General features: G+C 35.3%; 2 protein-coding genes across 2 annotated transcripts in view; both read right to left on the bottom strand.

Annotated features, from left to right (window-relative positions):
• LOC126210534 (UDP-glucosyltransferase 2-like) overlaps window positions 1–19334 on the bottom strand; it is a 706192-nt gene that overhangs the window by 145602 nt on the left and 541256 nt on the right. The window lies entirely within an intron of this gene.
• The window catches only part of LOC126210536 (speckle-type POZ protein-like), an 88336-nt gene that overhangs the window by 9037 nt on the left and 59965 nt on the right, over window positions 1–19334 (bottom strand). Inside the window, exon 2 of the mRNA XM_049939787.1 lies at window positions 17663–17734. Coding sequence (XP_049795744.1) covers window positions 17663–17734 — 72 coding nt within the window. The remainder of the gene's footprint in view (window positions 1–17662; window positions 17735–19334) is intronic.

Raw genomic sequence — 19334 nt, forward strand, 5'->3', positions numbered from 1 at the left:
GAGGCCCTGTGCTCTTTCCTCTGTTGAGTGGTTTCAGTTGCTTTCCTATTCCTCGGAAACTTATTTCGATGTCAGCCATTGTTAGCTTCGTGTGAGGATTTAGAGAAGGAACTGCAGTGCGGTCTTCCTCTGTGAAACAGCTTTGTAAAAAGGTGTTTAGTATTTCAGCTTTACGAGTGTCATTCTCTGTTTCAATGCCATTATCTTCCTAGAGTGTCTGGATATACTGTTTCGATCCACTTACTGATTTAACGTAAGACCAGAACTTCCTAGGTTTTTCTGTCAAGTCGGTACACAGAACTTTACTTTCGAATTCACTGAACGCTTCACGCATAGCCCTCCTTACGCTAACTTTGACATCGCTTATCTTTTGTTTGTCTGAGAGGTTGTGGCTGCGTTTAAATTTGCAGTGAAGCTCTCTTTGCTTTCGCAGTAGTTTCCTAACTTTGTTGTTGAACCACGGTGGGTTTTTCCGCTTCCCTCACAGTTTTACTCGGCACGTACCTGTCTAAAACGCATTTTACGATTGCCTTGAACTTTTTCCATAAACACTCAACATTGTCAGTGTCGGAAAATAACTTTTCGTTTTGATCTGTTAGGTAGTCTGAAATCTGCCTCCTATTACTCTTGCTAAACAGATAAACCTCCCTCCCTTTTTTATATTCCAATTTACTTCTATATTCAGGGATGCTGCAACGGCCTTATGATCACTGATTCCCTGTTCTGCATTTACAGAGTCGTAAAGTTCAGGTCTGTTTGTTATCAGTAAGTCCAAGATGTTATCTCCACGAGTCGGTTCTCTTTTGAATAATCTTCCTCACACATTTTGGAAGAGCGAGAAACATGGTAAAGGGTTAGTCAATTGGGTTTTAAATAATGTAACAATGCTTGAAATATATCTACCTGGATTTAATTACTGTGGGCCATTTACTAAGCTTGAAGAAAGAGTAGCACGTGATGATCCAGGAATAAATCCATTAGATGAAGCTTGTAAACAGCATGATATTGCTTATCAAGTTCATAAAGATTTAGAAAAAAACATTAAGCCGATAAAGAACTTCACTTAGCTGCAAAAGAAAGAATGCATGCAAGTGATGCTTCATGAGGAGAAGAAGTTGCAGCAACAGCAGTTAGAGGAACAATGTATGGAAAACGAAAAATTAGGTATTGGAAGCATTCCTCAGAATACTTCAGCTAGGACTGGCATAGGTGTGGATGACAATAGATGGGGAATATAAAAATTTCATCTTATTAAACTTTTAAACTATATAAATGAAGAATTTTAATATTGATTGTACTTTGCTACCTAGTGGCAAGACTAAACCAAAATAAATTAAAATAAAGTTGAATAATGTACAATTAAATGCAATTGAACCATTTTTGACTGATGTTCAAAAGAGAAAAAAAGAAAAGAAAGTTGAAGGTAATTTACTTGTTACATTAGCTATTGCTGTTGTGAAAAAAATTCTTGAATATCTAACAAGAAAGAAAGAAGGTAAAGGACCAACACAGCATGAAGGTGGATTTCCTCCATTATTATTAGCTGCATTACCATATCTAGCAACAATTGATTCACTTGCTGGAGGATCTGCAGCAATTGCAAATGCAGTCATAAACAAGAAAAAATCTGATAAAGAATTAGATGAACAGAAAAGACATAATCAAGCAATTGAGAACAAAGCTGGAATGGGAATAAAGAAAGCAAAAAAATTGCAAAAAGTGATTGATAAATATCCTAATGCTTTAAGTAATTTCGATATAGAAAAACTTGCAAAACTATTGAAAATAAAACACTTTTCTAGTGTATACATGATTGATGAATTACCGAATCATCCAAAAGAACATGCATATGGAATAGTTAATTAGATACATCTGATCATATTGGTACTCATTGGATTTGTTATTATAAAGCTAAAAATTTAAAATTTGTTTTCGATTAATTTCGTGCTGATATACCAAAACATCTCGTTAACTATTTAGGAAAAAATGAACTATACTACAATACAGAAAGAATACAAAATTTTGATGAAGTAATTTGTGGTCATTTGCGTCTATTTGTTTTAAAATTGTTATGTGAGAATTGTAAGTTTAATGAAATTTTTGATTTAATAAATGAAAATTTTTGGAAATGAAATAGGTCAAATTGAAGGGCTTAGAGGACCAGTGTTCAACCTAGAAAAAATTGAAGGCCCAAAGATAGCCAATGCAATCAAACAATTCCAGAAAGAATTTAATGTTATTTTTAAAGTAAATAGAGGTTATATTGGTTTTGAAGGTAGAAGACTTGCGAATGTAAATGACCCAGTTGATGTAAAAGATGCAGCAAACAAGCATTATTTCGATAGTGAGTTAGTGTCAGATGAAGCCGACTTTCTATTAAATGTTGTTACAAAACCTAAATATGCAAGCATTCTAACACAGTTCAATAATTATTTTACCAAAAAAGAAGTAGAAAAAGCTTTTTCAGATTATTTCTCAAAACAGATTTGTGTCCATACTTAGAACAGTTAAGTAATCTGGAAGATAAAGTATATGATAAATATTTGAATTTACTTTTATGGTAGGAGGTGAGCAAAAAATGCACAATTTCGAGTACAATTTCATGTTTAAAAGAATTATTGTTGTTCGTGAGAATATGAATAGAACCTTGAATTTTGATGACTTTGATATTACAGTAAGTGTGGCTAATAAGCTATACCAAATAAATATTAATAATCAATCCATAAAGGTACACAAATCAAATTTTTCTATCTGTAAGATTGAAAGATTCTGTTAAAACAGTTCCAGCTGATGTGAATACAATTGTGTTTGGTGAAATAATTTAAAGTTTAATACATTTTATCTGTGTGTAAATGAATAACCACACTTCACATTATTCCTTAAGGATTATCACATTCATTGTTTGAAGTGTAAAAAATGTACTGAGACACATAATCCACACAGAGTAACAACTAAAAATGGTAGGCAAAGAATTGAAGGTTTTGCACAGTTTGTAAAAAGAAGAAAAGTGAATTTGTCAAAAAAATTTTGTAGGAGGTGGCAACCATTTTATTTGTGAAGAAATCATTAATGAGCTACATAAGCCAGTGAGAAATAATTTTACATGAATAAATGTAGTTTCTCTTGGTATAAATGATTTATGGCCATCTGACTTAGTCAAAATGGATTCATGCAAGTTAAAAGGAATTTCAAAAATAAACAAAGGATATAAATATTTATTGACTGTTATTGATGTCTTTTCGAAATTTGCTTGGGCTGTTCCAGTTAAAGATAAAACAGGTAAGAATGTGGCTAATGCATTCGACATGATTTTCAAAGTTAAAAAGCCAAAAAATTTACAAACAGATAATGGTAAAGAATTCTATAACAAAGAATTTCAAGAATTGATGAAGAAATACAATATTTATCATTATTCAACTTTTTCAGAATTAAAAGCATCTGTTGTTGAAAAATTTAACAGAATACTTAAAGAAAAGATGTGGAAGAAATTTGATCTTCAAGGAAATTACAAATGGATCGATCTAGATTCGAAACTAGTTAGTGAATACAATAACACAGTTCATCGAACTATAAAATGGAACCAATTGAAGTTAGCGAGAAAAATTTAAAAATTGGTAACATGTGTCTAATGAAAAACCTAAATTTAAAAAAGGAGATAAAGTTAGGGCCAGTAAACTTAAAGGACTTTTTTAAAAAGCATATACTGCCAATTGGTCAACAGAAATTTTTTTAAATTCAAGATGTGATTCATTCTAATCCAATCACTTATAAACTGAAAGATATTGAAGGTAATTCTTATGAGCAATAGCTACAGTAAAACGAAATATCCAGATGTGTATCTCATTGAAAAAGCTCTGAGAGAGAAAGGAGACAAAGTTTATGATAAGTGGTTGGGCTTTGATAATTCGCACAACAGTTGGGTAAACAAAGATAAAGTAATTGTTGGTGATTGACACTATTGTATTGTTGTATATTTAAGGTCGTGTTACACAACAGCACCTATTGTTTTAATAAATTTTTAATTAAAATGTTTCTATTAAATGTTCCAAACTGTGCGAATGAGGAAACTGGCACTTTTATTCTTTCTATCTACACTCCTGGAAATTGAAATAAGAACACCGTGAATTCATTGTCCCAGGAAGGGGAAACTTTATTGACACATTCCTGGGGTCAGATACATCACATGATCACACTGACAGCACCACAGGCACATAGACACAGGCAACAGAGCATGCACAATGTCGGCACTAGTACAGTGTATATCCACCTTTCGCAGCAATGCAGGCTGCTATTCTCCCATGGAGACGATCGTAGAGATGCTGGATGTAATCCTGTTGAATGGCTTGCCATGCCATTTCCACCTGGCGCCTCAGTTGGACCAGCGTTCGTGCTGGACGTGCAGACCGCGTGAGACGACGCTTCATCCAGTCCCAAACATGCTCAATGGGGGACAGATCCGGAGATCTTCCTGGCCAGGGTAGTTGACTTACACCTTCTAGAGCACGTTGGGTGGCACGGGATACATGCGGACGTGCATTGTCCTGTTGGAACAGCAAGTTCCCTTGCCGGTCTAGGAATGGTAGAACGATGGGTTCGATGACGGTTTGGATGTACCGTGCACTATTCAGTGACCCATCGACGATCACCAGTGGTGTACGGCCAGTGTAGGAGATCGCTCCCCACACCATGATGCCGGGTGTTGGCCCTGTGTGCCTCGGTCGTATGCAGTCCTGATTGTGGCGCTCACCTGCACGGCGCCAAACACGCATACGACCATCATTGGCACCAAGGCAGAAGCGACTCTCATCGCTGAAGACGACACGTCTCCATTCGTCCCTCCATTCACGCCTGTCGCGACACCACTGGAGGCGGGCTGCACGATGTTGGGGCGCGAGCGGAAGACGGCCTAACGGTGTGCGGGACCGTAGCCCAGCTTCATGGAGACGGTTGCGAATGGTCCTCGCCGATACCCCAGGAGCAACAGTGTCCCTAATTTGCTGGGAAGTGGCGGTGCGGTCCCCTGCGTAGGATCCTACGGTCTTGGCGTGCATCCGTGCGTCGCTGCGGTCCGGTCCCAGGTCGACGGGCACGTGCACCTTCCGCCGACCACTGGCGACAACATCGATGTACTGTGGAGACCTCACGCCCCACGTGTTGAGCAATTCGGCGGTATGTCCACCCGGCCTCACGCATGTCCACTATACGCCCTCGCTCAAAGTCCGTCAACTGCACATACGGTTCACGTCTACGCTGTCGCGGCATGCTACCAGTGTTAAAGACTGCGATGGAGCTCCCTATGCCACGGCAAACTGGCTGCCACTGACGGCGGCGGTGCACAAATGCTGCGCAGCTAGCGCCATTCGACGGCCAACACCGCGGTTCCTGGTGTGTCCGCTGTGCCGTGCGTGTGATCATTGCTTGTACAGCCCTCTCGCAGTGTCCGGAGCAAGTATGGTGGGTCTGACACACCGGTGTAAATGTGTTCTTTTTTCCATTTCCAGAGGTTTATATTTTATTGTATGATATAATATCTACATTCATACATCAATTAACTGATGAAAGTAAACTATTTCTATGATCTCAATGGAGATGAAATCTGTATTGCTTATGAATATTACAAGTGACAGCACTAGCTGAAGCGTTAGAAGGGAGCCCCCCTTAATACTCTCTAAAACTTGTGTATAGTTGTTCAAAGTGCTAAAATAATTTCGATAGCAAACAGTTCTCAAATTTTCTTTCATTCGTTGATATAAACTTATTGAATTTGGCACATAATCAATTCTTAAAATTTGTTCACTGTTTTGGTGCATATTCCTGATAATATTGATTTTCCTTTGTACATTTTTTAATTGTGCTAACATGACACATTATTCATAATTTAAATTATATAATCTTAAAACAGCAATAGCTTGTCTTATATTTTCATTGTTTGTTTGAGGAACAACATGTAGTAATAGTGTATCTATTTCTCTGTTTCCTTTGTTTATTACATCAGAAGCCATATTAACTGTTTCCCTCAAATATGCAATATGTTTTTTATCCAATTCACATAATTCTTGTAAATATTTTATTTGGTATTTATAAGCATCAATCTGCCCTTTTTTCAATCTTATATTCACCATGTTCGCAAATTGCTGGTATAACTTCATGTGTAACCCATTTTCTGAATGCTTTTACTTCTTCTTTGGATTTTAATATTAGGCAATATAATCCAGATTCATTAATAAATATAGTTTTTATGTCAATATTTTGGACACCTTGTTGTATGGTGTCTATAAATCTTTGTTTATCTTCATCATCCACATGTTTTTAATAGTATCCCTAGATTTTTTATAGTCTAATATTCGAGCAACATCTATAGCTTTAAACCATGGTTCATTATTTTCATCAATAATTACAAGAATATTTTGGTTGTTATAGGGAAGCTTATTATTCTTTAGATCAATAAGTGCCTCCATTTATATAGAATTAAAATACATGAGTAAATTAAAATTCTGCAGCAGGGACAGTTAAAATTTCATCATAAATATTTTTTCTCTTTTCATTTACTTCATCAACAATATTGTTGGATTGGTCACACAGTTTCTCAGTGAAGTAAGATAGACTGTAGAAGTGCATATTGTATATTTCTTTTCTTTTATCTACTCTGTGTACACCAAAATAAATATTAAGCATTTGCTCTATTAATTAATAATCAGTACATTTATATTTTCTTACATAAAATATTTTATCATCTTTAGGCCTACCACTATTATAGCTTGATAATCTTTTTGAAAGATGATTTTCAGATAATATGCCACAACTTTAAAATAATTTTTCTTGGCATACTGCTCGGATATGTCAATGTATATTCTCGATGTATCAATGTCTGATCTCCACTACATCAGATATTATTTCTTTTAATTGTAAACATTCTTTTTCATTTTCTTTCAATTCTTGATCTTGTGCTTTTATTTCTATTGCTTATTGTTCAATAACTTTTTGAGATTTCTCTTTTTCAACAGATGCTGTGTAATTAAGGTAGTTAACTAATATATCCTCATTTGTTATATAATAATCTTTAATTTCATTAGCAACTTTGGTATATAAACTCATGATGAGTTTCTTGAAGTTTTGCACAGGCAAACAATTCCAAGTCTTTTTAGCTAAATTGTGAGGAGCTAAAGATTTTATTTCATTTCGGATGTATTCGTACTCTGAAGCAAGAGGATCATCATGTCTGATTACTTTGTTTTCAAGGCTATAATTTTACAAAGATTCAAGTAGAAGACTTTTTATTATTTATAATTTTACATGGTTCAGGAGCACGGTCCCTGCAGTTCCATAGTGAATGAAGCACAAAATGTCATTTGTTATCAAAACATTCTTTTTATTAAACAAAGGAACCCAAATGTCATTGAATCATGTTCCCAAATTTAATTTGTACTTCCTTTCTTGAAGGAATTCGAAAATGTTCAGTTCTGAACTAGCGACAAGTGCCATTTATATAGAATTAAAATACATTAATAAATTAAAATTTTTCTTTTTAACAGCAGGCATCAGATTTTTCATTACCTCTTAAGCTGAACGAATCGTTCACCTTTAAATCTTCAAACATTTTACTATCAGCATCCATCATGGCCTGTTAATTATTCATATGTCAGCAATTTCCTTAAAAGTGTGTCATTAAAGATTACAATTTCCTTTTCATGAAATAAAAAACACACAGTAGAAATACTAGTGACAGAAGGAAAATTAAGAGTGTAAAAACTTTATCTATACAGCTATCAAGCCCACAGCATGAAAAAGGATTCACTTATTAAGGAAAAAAATTTAATTGTTAATGAAAATTTTATCTAAATAAATGGAAGTGCACAAGAACTGTAAAAAATGCGAAGTGGAGAAGTCAGTTGATAAATATGCGAAGGATAAGCTTTCATATGCTTGTAAAGAATGTACTAGAATCCTTTATAGAAAAGCATATGATAATAAAAAAGAGTCCTATGGCAATGTTTAAAGATATGAAGGATTATCTTCATTTTTACAAACAACAACAACAAGAGTTAAATAGAGAACAACATTATATGAAATGTATAGGCTGTAAAGAAATTAAAGAACTTGGCTGTTTTTACTTAAGCAATTCATCTAGGGACAAGCTTGCCAGTAGATGCAAGACTTGTCAACTTGAAAATAGGCAAAAAATAGTATGTAAGTGTAGAAAAGAAGTAGTTAAAGGAGATCTCAAAAACATTTAGAAACAAATAGTCACATCGAAAATGAAAATTCTCTTTTTTTGCAAAGCTAATAAAATTGAAGGCTCTCTCAGAGATTTCACAGTCGCTCCACTTTGTGATTATTGCAGAAGCAATAATTTACAAGTACATAACAGATTTAGAAAAGATGATTTAATTAATTTAATTGTTTTGAATAATTTACCACTGCCCATTTTTCAACTTCGTGATTATTGCAATAATAATAAATGGATGATCTTATCAACTTAATCATTTCAAATAATTTATCAGGTCCTACAAGAACTCTCGAAAATCTGGAAGTAAGTGAATTCAAAGCTAAAGCAAAAGTCTTGGCATTAGAGGATACACTACATTAAAGATAACAGAATTAATTAACGCTATTGGATTATGAGAGTTTAAATTCCACCAAGATGCATTCCAAAAGACTAGATTAAGACCAAAGAGTGTACCCAACATACATTACTTTTACAGATTTGATGATGATATTACTGAGAAGCCTCATCTACGAAGAAAGGAAAAAATAGTCAGGTTAGATCAAATTTACCCATTTAGTAACAAAATATATGTACAAGAAAAGGAAGCTGAGCCATCTAAAAAGCATTTATTTGAGATTAAAGAAATTAAATCGAAATTTAATGATAAATTTAAAGTGTGGTCTGTTGACTATAAAATTGTCTTTAACGATGCTAACATTGCCAAACTCGATACTTTTAGTGAGAAAACAGATATATAACGAAAGCACTGAATTCGATGGTGGATGTTGCTGAAAAGAGAACAAATTCCAGGAAAGAAGATAAGTTGAATATAACAGTCAATAACCCAAAAATGTTTCATCCAATTTCTACAGGTTATAATGCATCGAATCTGTTAAAGTTTTGTGGAATAAAATGAGGAACATCTTAACATCTGATGAGACTGTTGATATAGCAGAAACATCTTTTAATACTCAGATGATAGCAATTCCTAGAGGCCATGGTAATGGCAAAAAAATAATAAATCTAGCTGAAGACAAAAAGACTAAGAGATGTATCACAAGAATTAATAACGATGATAATCTTTGCTGTCCTAGAGCTGTAATTATGGCTTTGACATACCAACCAATACTATTTTGGGAAGAGAACTCACTGATAATGAAATTAAGAAAATCAGAGTAGGAGACAAATACGAATTGCAGAATTAGTTGGGTGAATACAATGAAGAAGGATTACTTTAGATGATATTAAAAAGTTGAAGAATTGTTGGATATCCAAATAAATGTTGTTTATGCAGAAAATTTCAATGCAGTGGAGCTCAGAAAGATATAAAGATTTATCTGTACAAAGATCACAATCATTTTGGTGTAATTAACAGTATGACTGCTTACTTGGTATCTTCATATTTCTATGATAAATGCAAGAAAGCTTATCACAACAAGGATGCTCACAGATGTAAAATAGAAACGTGTGCATATTCTGCAAATGTACAGAACATAAAAGTGAAGAAAATAAGATTTAATGTGAGAAATGCAATATATACTGTTATAATGAAGAATACTTGAACAATCACCAAGAAGTTTGTCATATAGCTTACAAGTGTAAAGGATGTAAAAACATTTGTTTAAGATCTAATGAACATAAATGTGGCTTTGAACTTTGCCAAAATTGTAAACAAGTAGTGGAAATTGGATATCATAAATGTTATATGCAACATGTATTGCAAAAAGGTGGTATGTGTGAAAGATTTGGTGAGGAATTTATACTGCAAGGTTGCCCAAATTGTAATGAAGAAGGTTGGTATGTTAATGGAGAATTCAAAGATTTTTATATTTAGCAGTGCTTCGAATGTAATAAAATAGTTGGTGGCAAAGAGTTTAAATGTTGTAAAAAAGGCTTTCCAAAGAAAGTGAATTGTAGCTATATTGACAGATACATGTGGTTTGGTTATGATCAACTCAAATATCTCGTAATTGTTCATAATTTATAAATTTAAGACAAATGATGAATTCTGTAGGTGGATGATATTTAAAAAGAACAGTTATCACATATTCATAGCTCACTATGCAAATGGTTACGATTCACAATTCATTTTGAAGTACTGTGTTGGAAATACAGTAAGGCCATACAACATTTACACAGGAACTAAACAGATGCTGTTGGAGATCAAACAGTTGGGCATAACAACTATAGATAGCAGTAATTTTGTACAAGATCCACTTAGTAGTTTTCCAAAAACATTTGATTCAAAAGAATTGAAGAAACGGTACTTCTCACATTTATTCAATAAGCCAGAAAGCGAAAACTACATAGGAGCGATTTCTGAAACTGAATATTACTGTGTTGACACTATGAAGCCAAAAGATAGAGAAGCATTTCTGAAATGGCACAGCTCTAGAGTTAAAGAAAATTATGTGTTCAATATGAAGAAAGAAATTAACAAGTACTGTAATTCTGATGTAGATATATTAAGAAGAGGTTGCTTGGAATTAAGAAATAGTTTCTAGAGATAGCTAACATTGATCCATTCTGTTATTTAACTATCGTTGGAGTTTGCATGGCTATTTAGAGATCTAAATATTTACCTGAAAATACAATCGCTGTATTGGATAAAGAGAATTACAGTAAACAATCGATAGCTTGGTTGAATAGTTAAAATAATAGCAACATTCAAAATGCTCTTAATGGTGGAGAAGTAAGAGTTGCTGGAGTAAAAGTAGATGGATTTGATAAAGAAACTAATACTGTTTCCAATACCATGGTTGTTATTGGCGTGGATGTAAAAAATGTTTCAAAAGTGAAACGATTAACAATAAAAATAAGGAGACGATGGATGATCTTTATCAAAAGACTTTAACAGGAAGTGCAGAAATACGAAATGCTGGATACAATTTAGTGGAAATATGGGAATGTGATTGGCTGAACTCAGCAGAGTATATAAGGCTTAAGAAATTAAAGCAGTTGCCTGAAATTGTTGAACCGTTGAATACAAGAAATGCTTTTTATGATGGATGAACAAATGCAATAAAATTAATAGCTAAAGCAGGGGGTATTAGCATAAAAATAAAATATATTGATGTATGTGGTCTTTATCCTACTGTGTAATTTCATGAATTTTATCCTGAATAACATCTGAGAAAAATATATAGACCAAGATATTATTCTGCAAATTGATATGGCTTAATGAAATGTAAATTATTGGCTTGTAGAGGATTGTATCACCCTGTTTTGACTGTACATACGCAAATCGATAGAAATGAAAAACTGTTGTTTCCTTTGTGTGTCAGATGTGCAGAAGAACAAGCAAGTACATGCAATCACAGTGATGAAGAAAGAAGTTTTATTGGAACGTGGATGACTGATGAAGTTAAGAAAGCTGTAGAAAAGGGTATGAAGTTTTAGATGTGTATGAAGCATTTCTGATAGAGAAATAAAAGCAATATGCTGTTTAAAAATTATGTGAAAGATTTTCTGAAGATAAAATTAGAAACTAGTGCACATAATTTTGAAAGTGATGATGAATACATCAAAAGCATTAAAGAAAAATTGGATATTAGCTTAGATCGTGACAGGATAAAGGAAAAACCAGGAAAACGAGCTGTTGCTAAGATATGTCTTAATTCATTATGGGAGAAATTGCAAAGCAAAATATGAGTCAAACAGAATAAGTAACAGATTTACAGCGATTTTATGAGATACTGCTGGATGACCGATTAGATAATTTAGATGTAAATTTTACTACAGAGCAGATGGTTCACATGAGGCACAATTTCAAGGACTATTATGTGGAAAATAATGCAGCTATGAAAATATTTGCATAGCTGCATTCACTACATCAAATGCAAGGCTTAGATTGTGTGATATGCTAGACAAACTAGGAGAATCTGTTGCATATTTTGATACAGATTCTGTCGCATATATGAATAATGATAAAAATACTGTGGAAACAGGGTGTATGCTAGGTGAATGAACTACTGAATTAGGAAACAATTGGGTTACAGACTGGGCTTCACCAGGTCTAAAAAGTTATTATTATGAAGAAAATGACAGAAAAACAGAATCAAGGTGAAAGGATTCACATTAAATTACAAGAATATTCAAAAGTTGAATGGTGAATCAATGATAAGGCTAATAGAAAGTGAAGTAAAAGAAAAGCTACAGTTAGAATACAATCAGATAACCAGAGATGTTGATACTAAAAATCTGGTTAACAAACAGGTTAAGAAAGAATTTTCATTTCAGTATGATAATTGTTCTAGAAAATTATGGTACAATGCCTTATGGTTACTGAAAATTATTTATTATATAACAAATTGTAATAATCTTAAAATTTTAATCTTGTTAAATTTTTTAATCTATATCTTCTAAAGTAAATAAAAACTTCATAATACATTCCTTATACAAATAGAATAAATTAGTTAGTTGCATTTTGTTGTATTGTATATTGTCTAACTTTTTTGTTATAGAGTGATAAACTTTTAAAAATAATGAATAGGCTTTAATGTAATTTTGTAATTTTGCAGGTAAATTATTAATTGACAAATTAGAATCCACTATTTGCTCTACAGTCATAGAAAAGAGAGAATCCGAATTTTCCATTTTTTCCTGTATTTCTATATCAGTTTCCTCATAGCTATCAAAGTACTTTTCTTCTCCATAAATTCTCTTTAATACACTAACACATTCAGTATAATTCTGACTTCTCAAGTGTTCTATAATTAATGATCGTTTAAAATATTCTTTGCACATATTACACTCAACTTGTTTCTCTCTTGGATTATTACTTCTTTCAACAAACATGTCAAACTCAAACTTATCCCACACATTAGTCATGTTTATAAAGATTAAAAATTTAAAAGATTATTAAAATTTTGTTCTATATAAATGGACACTCTACTGAAGAAGCTCAATAATGCAAGAAGTTCTAATCTGTTTAAAAAGATTAGTGAGCTTGAGGTAATGAGTGGTATTGCATTACTGATTGTGAATGTTTAAAAACTGGGCAGGGGGAGAAAATTTCTCTCGAGCTCGATAGTAAATTTAAAATTATTTTGCCAGAAAGGTTCAATAAAATAATAAGTAATTGGGACTTTCAATTTTTTAAAGATGGTGATATTAAACTATGGTATAAAGGAATGAAGAGAACTAAAAATAATGATAATGAGTTTCATGGTCTGGAGTTAGTTGTGTAGCTGCAGGATTTGATTGAAAATTTTTATTTTTTCTGGGTGTGTTAGCTTGCATCCATTTATAAAAAAATGTTAGTAAGTAGGTGACTAGTGTGCGCAGCCTAACTGTTTATAAGAAAATGAAAAACATATTAAATTACCTGCAAGTGCACCCAATCCGCCAACTTACTACTAAAAACATAGGTACAAAGAAGGTAACAGTGAAGAAACCATGGGTAAGAGAAGGAATACTTCATTTGATTGATGAAAGGAGGAAGTACAAAAGTGTTCCAGAAAACTCAGGAATGCAGGAATACAAGTCGTTGGGGAATGAAATAATAGGAAGTGCAAGGAAGTTAAGAAGAAATGGCTGCATGGAGAATGTAAAGAAATCGGAAAAGAAATGATTGCCAGAAGGACATACTCAGCAAAGTCAAAACAACCTTCCGTGACACTGAAAGCAAGGGTGGTAACATTAAGAATGCAATGGGAATTCCACTGCTAATTGCAGAGGAGAGAGCTGATAGGTGGAAAGAATACATTTAAAGCCTCTATGAGGGGGAAGATCCGCATTATGTGATAGAATAGGAAACAGGAGTCGATTCAGAAGAGATAAGTACTAGAATCACAATTTAAAAGACCTTTCGAGGACTTAAAGATCAAATAAGGCAGAATGGATAGATAACATTTCATCAGAATTTCTAAAACCACTGGGGGAAATGGCAACAAAACGGCTTTTCAAAAATGGCTCTGAGCACTATGGGACTTAACAGCTATGGTCATCAGTCCCCTAGAACTTAGAACTACTTAAACCTAACTAACCTAAGGACAGCACACAACACCCAGTCATCACGAGGCAGAGAAAATCCCTGACCCCGCCGGGAATCGAACCCGGGAACCCGAGCGCGGGAAGCGAGAACGCTACCGCACGACCACGAGCTGTGCACAAAACGGCTTTCACTTTGGTGTGTAGAACGTATGAGTCTGGCGACATACTAATCTGACTTTCAGAAAAATATCATCCACACAACTCCAAAGACTGCAAGAGCTGACACTTGCGAGAATTGTCGCACAATCGGTTTAACGGCTCATGCACCTAAGTTGCTGACAAGAATAATATAGATAGGAATGGAAAAGAAAATTGAGGGTGTACTATATGAGGATCAGTTTGGCTTTAGAAAAGATAAAGACACGAGAGAGGCAATTCTGACATTGCTTCTGATAATGTAAGCAAGACTAAAGAAAAATCACAATACGTTCATAGGATTTGTCGACCCGGAAAAGGCATTCGACAATGTAAAATGGTGCAAGATGTTCCAAACTCTGAGAAAAATATGGGTAAGCTATAGGGAGAGACAGTTAATATACACTATGTATAAGAGCCAAGAGGGAATAATAAGTGTGGACGACCAAGAACGAAATGCTCAGTTTAAAAAGGGTGTAAGACAGGGATGTTGTCTTTCCCCCCTACTGTTCAATCTGTACATCGAAGACGCAATGATGGAAATAAAAAGAAGGTTCAAGAGTGGAATTAAAATTCAAGGCGAAAGGATATCGATGATACGACTCGCTGATGACATTGCTACCCTGAGTGAAGGTGAAGAAGAATTACATGATATGCTGAATGGATTGAACGATGTAATAGGTACACAGTATGGACTGAGAGTAAATCGAAGAAAGACGAAGGTAATGAGAAGTAGCAGAAATGAGAACAGCGAGACAATATCAGAATCGATGGTCACGAAGTAGATGAAGTTAAGGAATACTGCTACTTATGCAGTAAAATAACGAATGATGGACAGAGCAAGGAGGACATAGAAAGCAGACTAGCAATGGCAAAAAGGGCATTCCTGGCCAAGAGCAGTCTACTAGCATCAAACATAGGCCTTAATTTGAGGAATAAATTTCTGAGTATGTACATCTGGAGTGCAACATTGTATGGTAGTGAAACATGGACTGTGGGAAAACGGGAACAGGAGAGAACCGAAACGTTTGAGACGTGGTGCTACAGACAAATATTGAAAATTGGGTGGACTGATAAAGTAAGGAATGAGGAGGTTCTGTACAGAATCGGAGAGGATAGGAGTATGTGGAAAACACTGATGAGAAGAAGGGACAGGATGATAGGACACCTGTTAAGACATGATGGAATGATTTCCATGGTACTAGAGGGAACTGTAGAGGGCAAAAACTGTAGAGGATGAGAGAGATTAAAATACATACAGCAAATAATTAAGGACGTAGATTGGAAGTGTTATTTTGAGATGATGAAGAGTTTGGCACAGGAGGGGAATTCGTGGCGGGCCGCATCAAACCAGTCAGAAGACTGATAAACCCAAAAAAAAAAAAAAAAGGACAGTGCGACTAAACTTGGCGTTGATGCGCTATGACAGGAGTCAACCGACTCGAGTGCCTTTGCTAACAGCACAACATCGCCTGTATCGCTTCTTGTGGGTTCGTGACCATATCGACTGGACCTGAGATGACTGGAAAACTGTGGCCTGGTCGGATGAGACCCAGTTTCAGTTGGTAAGAGATGATGGTAGGCTTTGAGTGTGGTGCAGACCCCACGAAACTATGAACCCAAGTTGTCAACAAGGCACTGTGCAAGTTGGTGGTGGCTCCATAATGCTGTTAATAGTGTAGGTTGTGTTTACGTGGAATTGACAGGGTTCTCTGATCAACAGAACCGATCACAGCTGAGAATGCCTACGTTTAGCTATTTGGAGATCATTTGCAGCTATTCATGGACTTCGTGTTTCCAAAGAACGAACGATTATTTATGGATGGCAAAGCGCCATGTCATTGCTTTGAAGAAAATTATGGACAGTTCTAGCAAATGACTGGATCACCCAGATCATCCGATATGAACCCCAGTGAACATTTATGAGACATATTCGAGAGGTCAGTTCGTGCGCAAATTTTGCACCCGCAGCACTTCCGCAGTTATGGACTCAATATTTCTGCAGGGCACTTCCACCGACGTTTGAAATCCATGCTACGTCGAGTTGCTGCACGACACTGGGAGAAAGGAGGTCCGACATGGTATTAGGAGGTATTCCATGACTTTTGCCACCTCAGTCTCTTGTGATCGGTCAACTATTCTGATTGACTACTAGAGACAGAGTAAGAGTTCAAACTGAATTGAATGCGGAAGGAAACCTACTGTAAATATTTATGCATTAATACTGGATTCTAAAACATAAAAAACATCTTTGTTTCTCACAAAGTCGTAGTGTCCTAATATATCATGAAAATCAAAGTTTATCGTCACGAAAGCTTATAGAGCTTCTTCAGTGATCTCTATATGTTTTAATAAATCATAAATTTACACTTTCTTCCATACTCCATTAGTGCATGTGGTTACCAAAAAAAGTCCAGCTAATTTGAAGCAGATGAGGTGTGTGCATCTCTTCTTTTACCTTCTACACACTCTGTCTAGTAAAATATGGTTCCAGCATCCAACTTACTTTTAGGCCAGGAGACAACATACGTGAAATGACATTGAATGTACGTCACAAGGAGGAGTGAATATATATCTAGACTTGTACTCTGCAAGCCCGTACGGTATGTGCTTAGCATATCAAATTCATTTTTTCCCTTTTTATTCCATTCATGAATGGCACAACGGAAGAAAAATTGCTGGTACTCTTTTTATGGATTTCTTTAACCTTAGAGTCGCGATCCGCACATAAGATATATGCTGGAGAGTGTAATATATTTCTGACGCGAATGGGAAATGAGCTCTCCGAATTTTGCTAACCCCTCAACATGCACATCATTGTTCACGTAACGCCTGTCCCCACAGTTTGTTGAGCTTTTCAGTGACACTCTCACAGTGGCAAAACGAATCCGTGATCATAATCATTCTGCAGTAGCTAAAACATGCATAACGTATATGTGCCTCACTTCCTATATCACCAGCGAAAAATGAGTTGATCAGTATCCTATACAATGCCATAAAAACCCAAAAATAAGGATGTAAAACGCTTGCACTGCACAAAGGTGACTGTAGAAGCAAGACACTGTAAACACATATACTTCCTATGAGCTACAGAAGCCAGATAGTCAAATGAAACATGCTTGTAGACTTATACAATATTGAACAACAAAGAAAGTGATTTAACGTCTATACACTTGCAGTTTTCACTATACACTTGTAGTTTTCACTAGAACAAAAAGCCAATGCTCTGTACACATATTTCATGAAGCCACAATTTCAATGTAAAAAATAACAGATCTTCAGATTTTTAGAGAATTTCTGGAGTAACATATATGATAAACAACGTACATGTTTGGTGAATAGAGCCTCCCACATTAATTATTCCGGTACCGTTGACAAACGATTTATGGAGAATTTGTCCTGCAAAAAAATCAAAAATTAAAAAAAAATCCACTGAACAGAAAACTTGACTGTTTATACATTAAGCGGAGAAGAAATATAAAAGTAAATAGCATGACTGAAAGAACAAAAGAACAAAAACAGAAATTTCACCAAACCATAATAACAGAAAAAACTACACTTCTGTTCTACCAGTGCGAATAAATTACCTGAACAATTGGCCAGAAATACAGGATTACTTATCATGCTAAAGAAGCTATAATACGACGGTGTAGGATTAAACACAGAAATTAATTTCAAATATTGGGAAGCAAACAAAAGCTATAAGAAGTAATTCATTTTTATCTAGCAGCAAAATAAAATGATTAGAATCATGACACTAATAAATTTTATTTGGATAAAAAGTCAAAGGAAAAATATTGCTCACAATGTATTGATGACTCACAATATGTTTTGAAAGCGACATTCCTATCTTCAGATGTGAAACGTACCAATCCAATGACAAATTACACAATACAAAATCTCTAACATTCATTATCTGCAACTGTTAACATAATACCCTATCTGATCAAAAGTATATGGACCCCACTATTTAATTCGAAAGAGGCCATAAGATGAAACTTCCTGGCAGATTAAAACTGTGTGCCCGACCGAGACTCGAACTTGGGACCTTTGACTTTCACGGGCAAGTGCTCTACCATCTGAGCTACCGAAGCACGACTCACGCTCGGCACTCACAGCTTTACTTCTGCCAGTATCTCGTCTCCTACCTTCCAAACTTTACAGAAGCTCTCCTGCAAGTTCGAGTCTCAGTCGGGCACACAGTTTTAATCTGCCAGGAAGTTTCATATCAGCGCACACTCCACTGCAGAGTGAAAATCTCATTCCAGGCCATAAGATGTTACAAGAGTCTGACACGTCATTACAAAAGGACTTCTCAGTAGAGAAGCAGTGGCAGGAGAATGGGTCGGTCAGGCGATTTCAGTGATTTCGAATGTGGACTAGTCACTGGATGTTACCGAAGTAGCAAAATTTTCGGGAACATTTCAATCCTTCCAAGGCTGCCTGAGTCTACTGTGGGTGATGTGAAGTGGAAACACGAAGAAACAACCCAAGCTAAACAAACTCCCGGGGACCTCACGTACAGATGGACGTCCATCGAGCATTGTGAAGACTGGTTGTAAAACAATCGCATGAAATCAGCAGAGATAACCATTTGTGAGTTCCAAAGTGCCACAAAACAGTCCAGGTAGCACAATGACCATGTGTGGGGAGTTCAAAAACGGGGTACAATGATGGAGCCAGACATTCCTGAAGTCAAAACTAACACTGTCACTGTGGAGCAAAGAGGGTCGCCACTGGACAGAACATGACTGGGAACTAGTGACCTGGAGTATGAATCACGTTATACCCTGTGTCAATCCTGAGATGTTTGAGGTTCACAAATGCCTGCCATCGTGTGTAGTAAAGAGGAGATCTTGTTGCAGGATGAGGATGTTTGTCGAGGTTAAGATGTCGTCCCCTTATTGCAATCGCTGAATGCAGAAGGATATGAATACATTTTAAGGCGTTATGTACTGCGTAGACTAACAGTTCAGGCATGATAACTATTTGGCATTGT

The sequence above is a fragment of the Schistocerca nitens genome, chromosome 10 (genome assembly GCF_023898315.1).
Source record: "Schistocerca nitens isolate TAMUIC-IGC-003100 chromosome 10, iqSchNite1.1, whole genome shotgun sequence".
In the NCBI taxonomy this organism is placed as follows: domain Eukaryota; kingdom Metazoa; phylum Arthropoda; class Insecta; order Orthoptera; family Acrididae; genus Schistocerca; species Schistocerca nitens.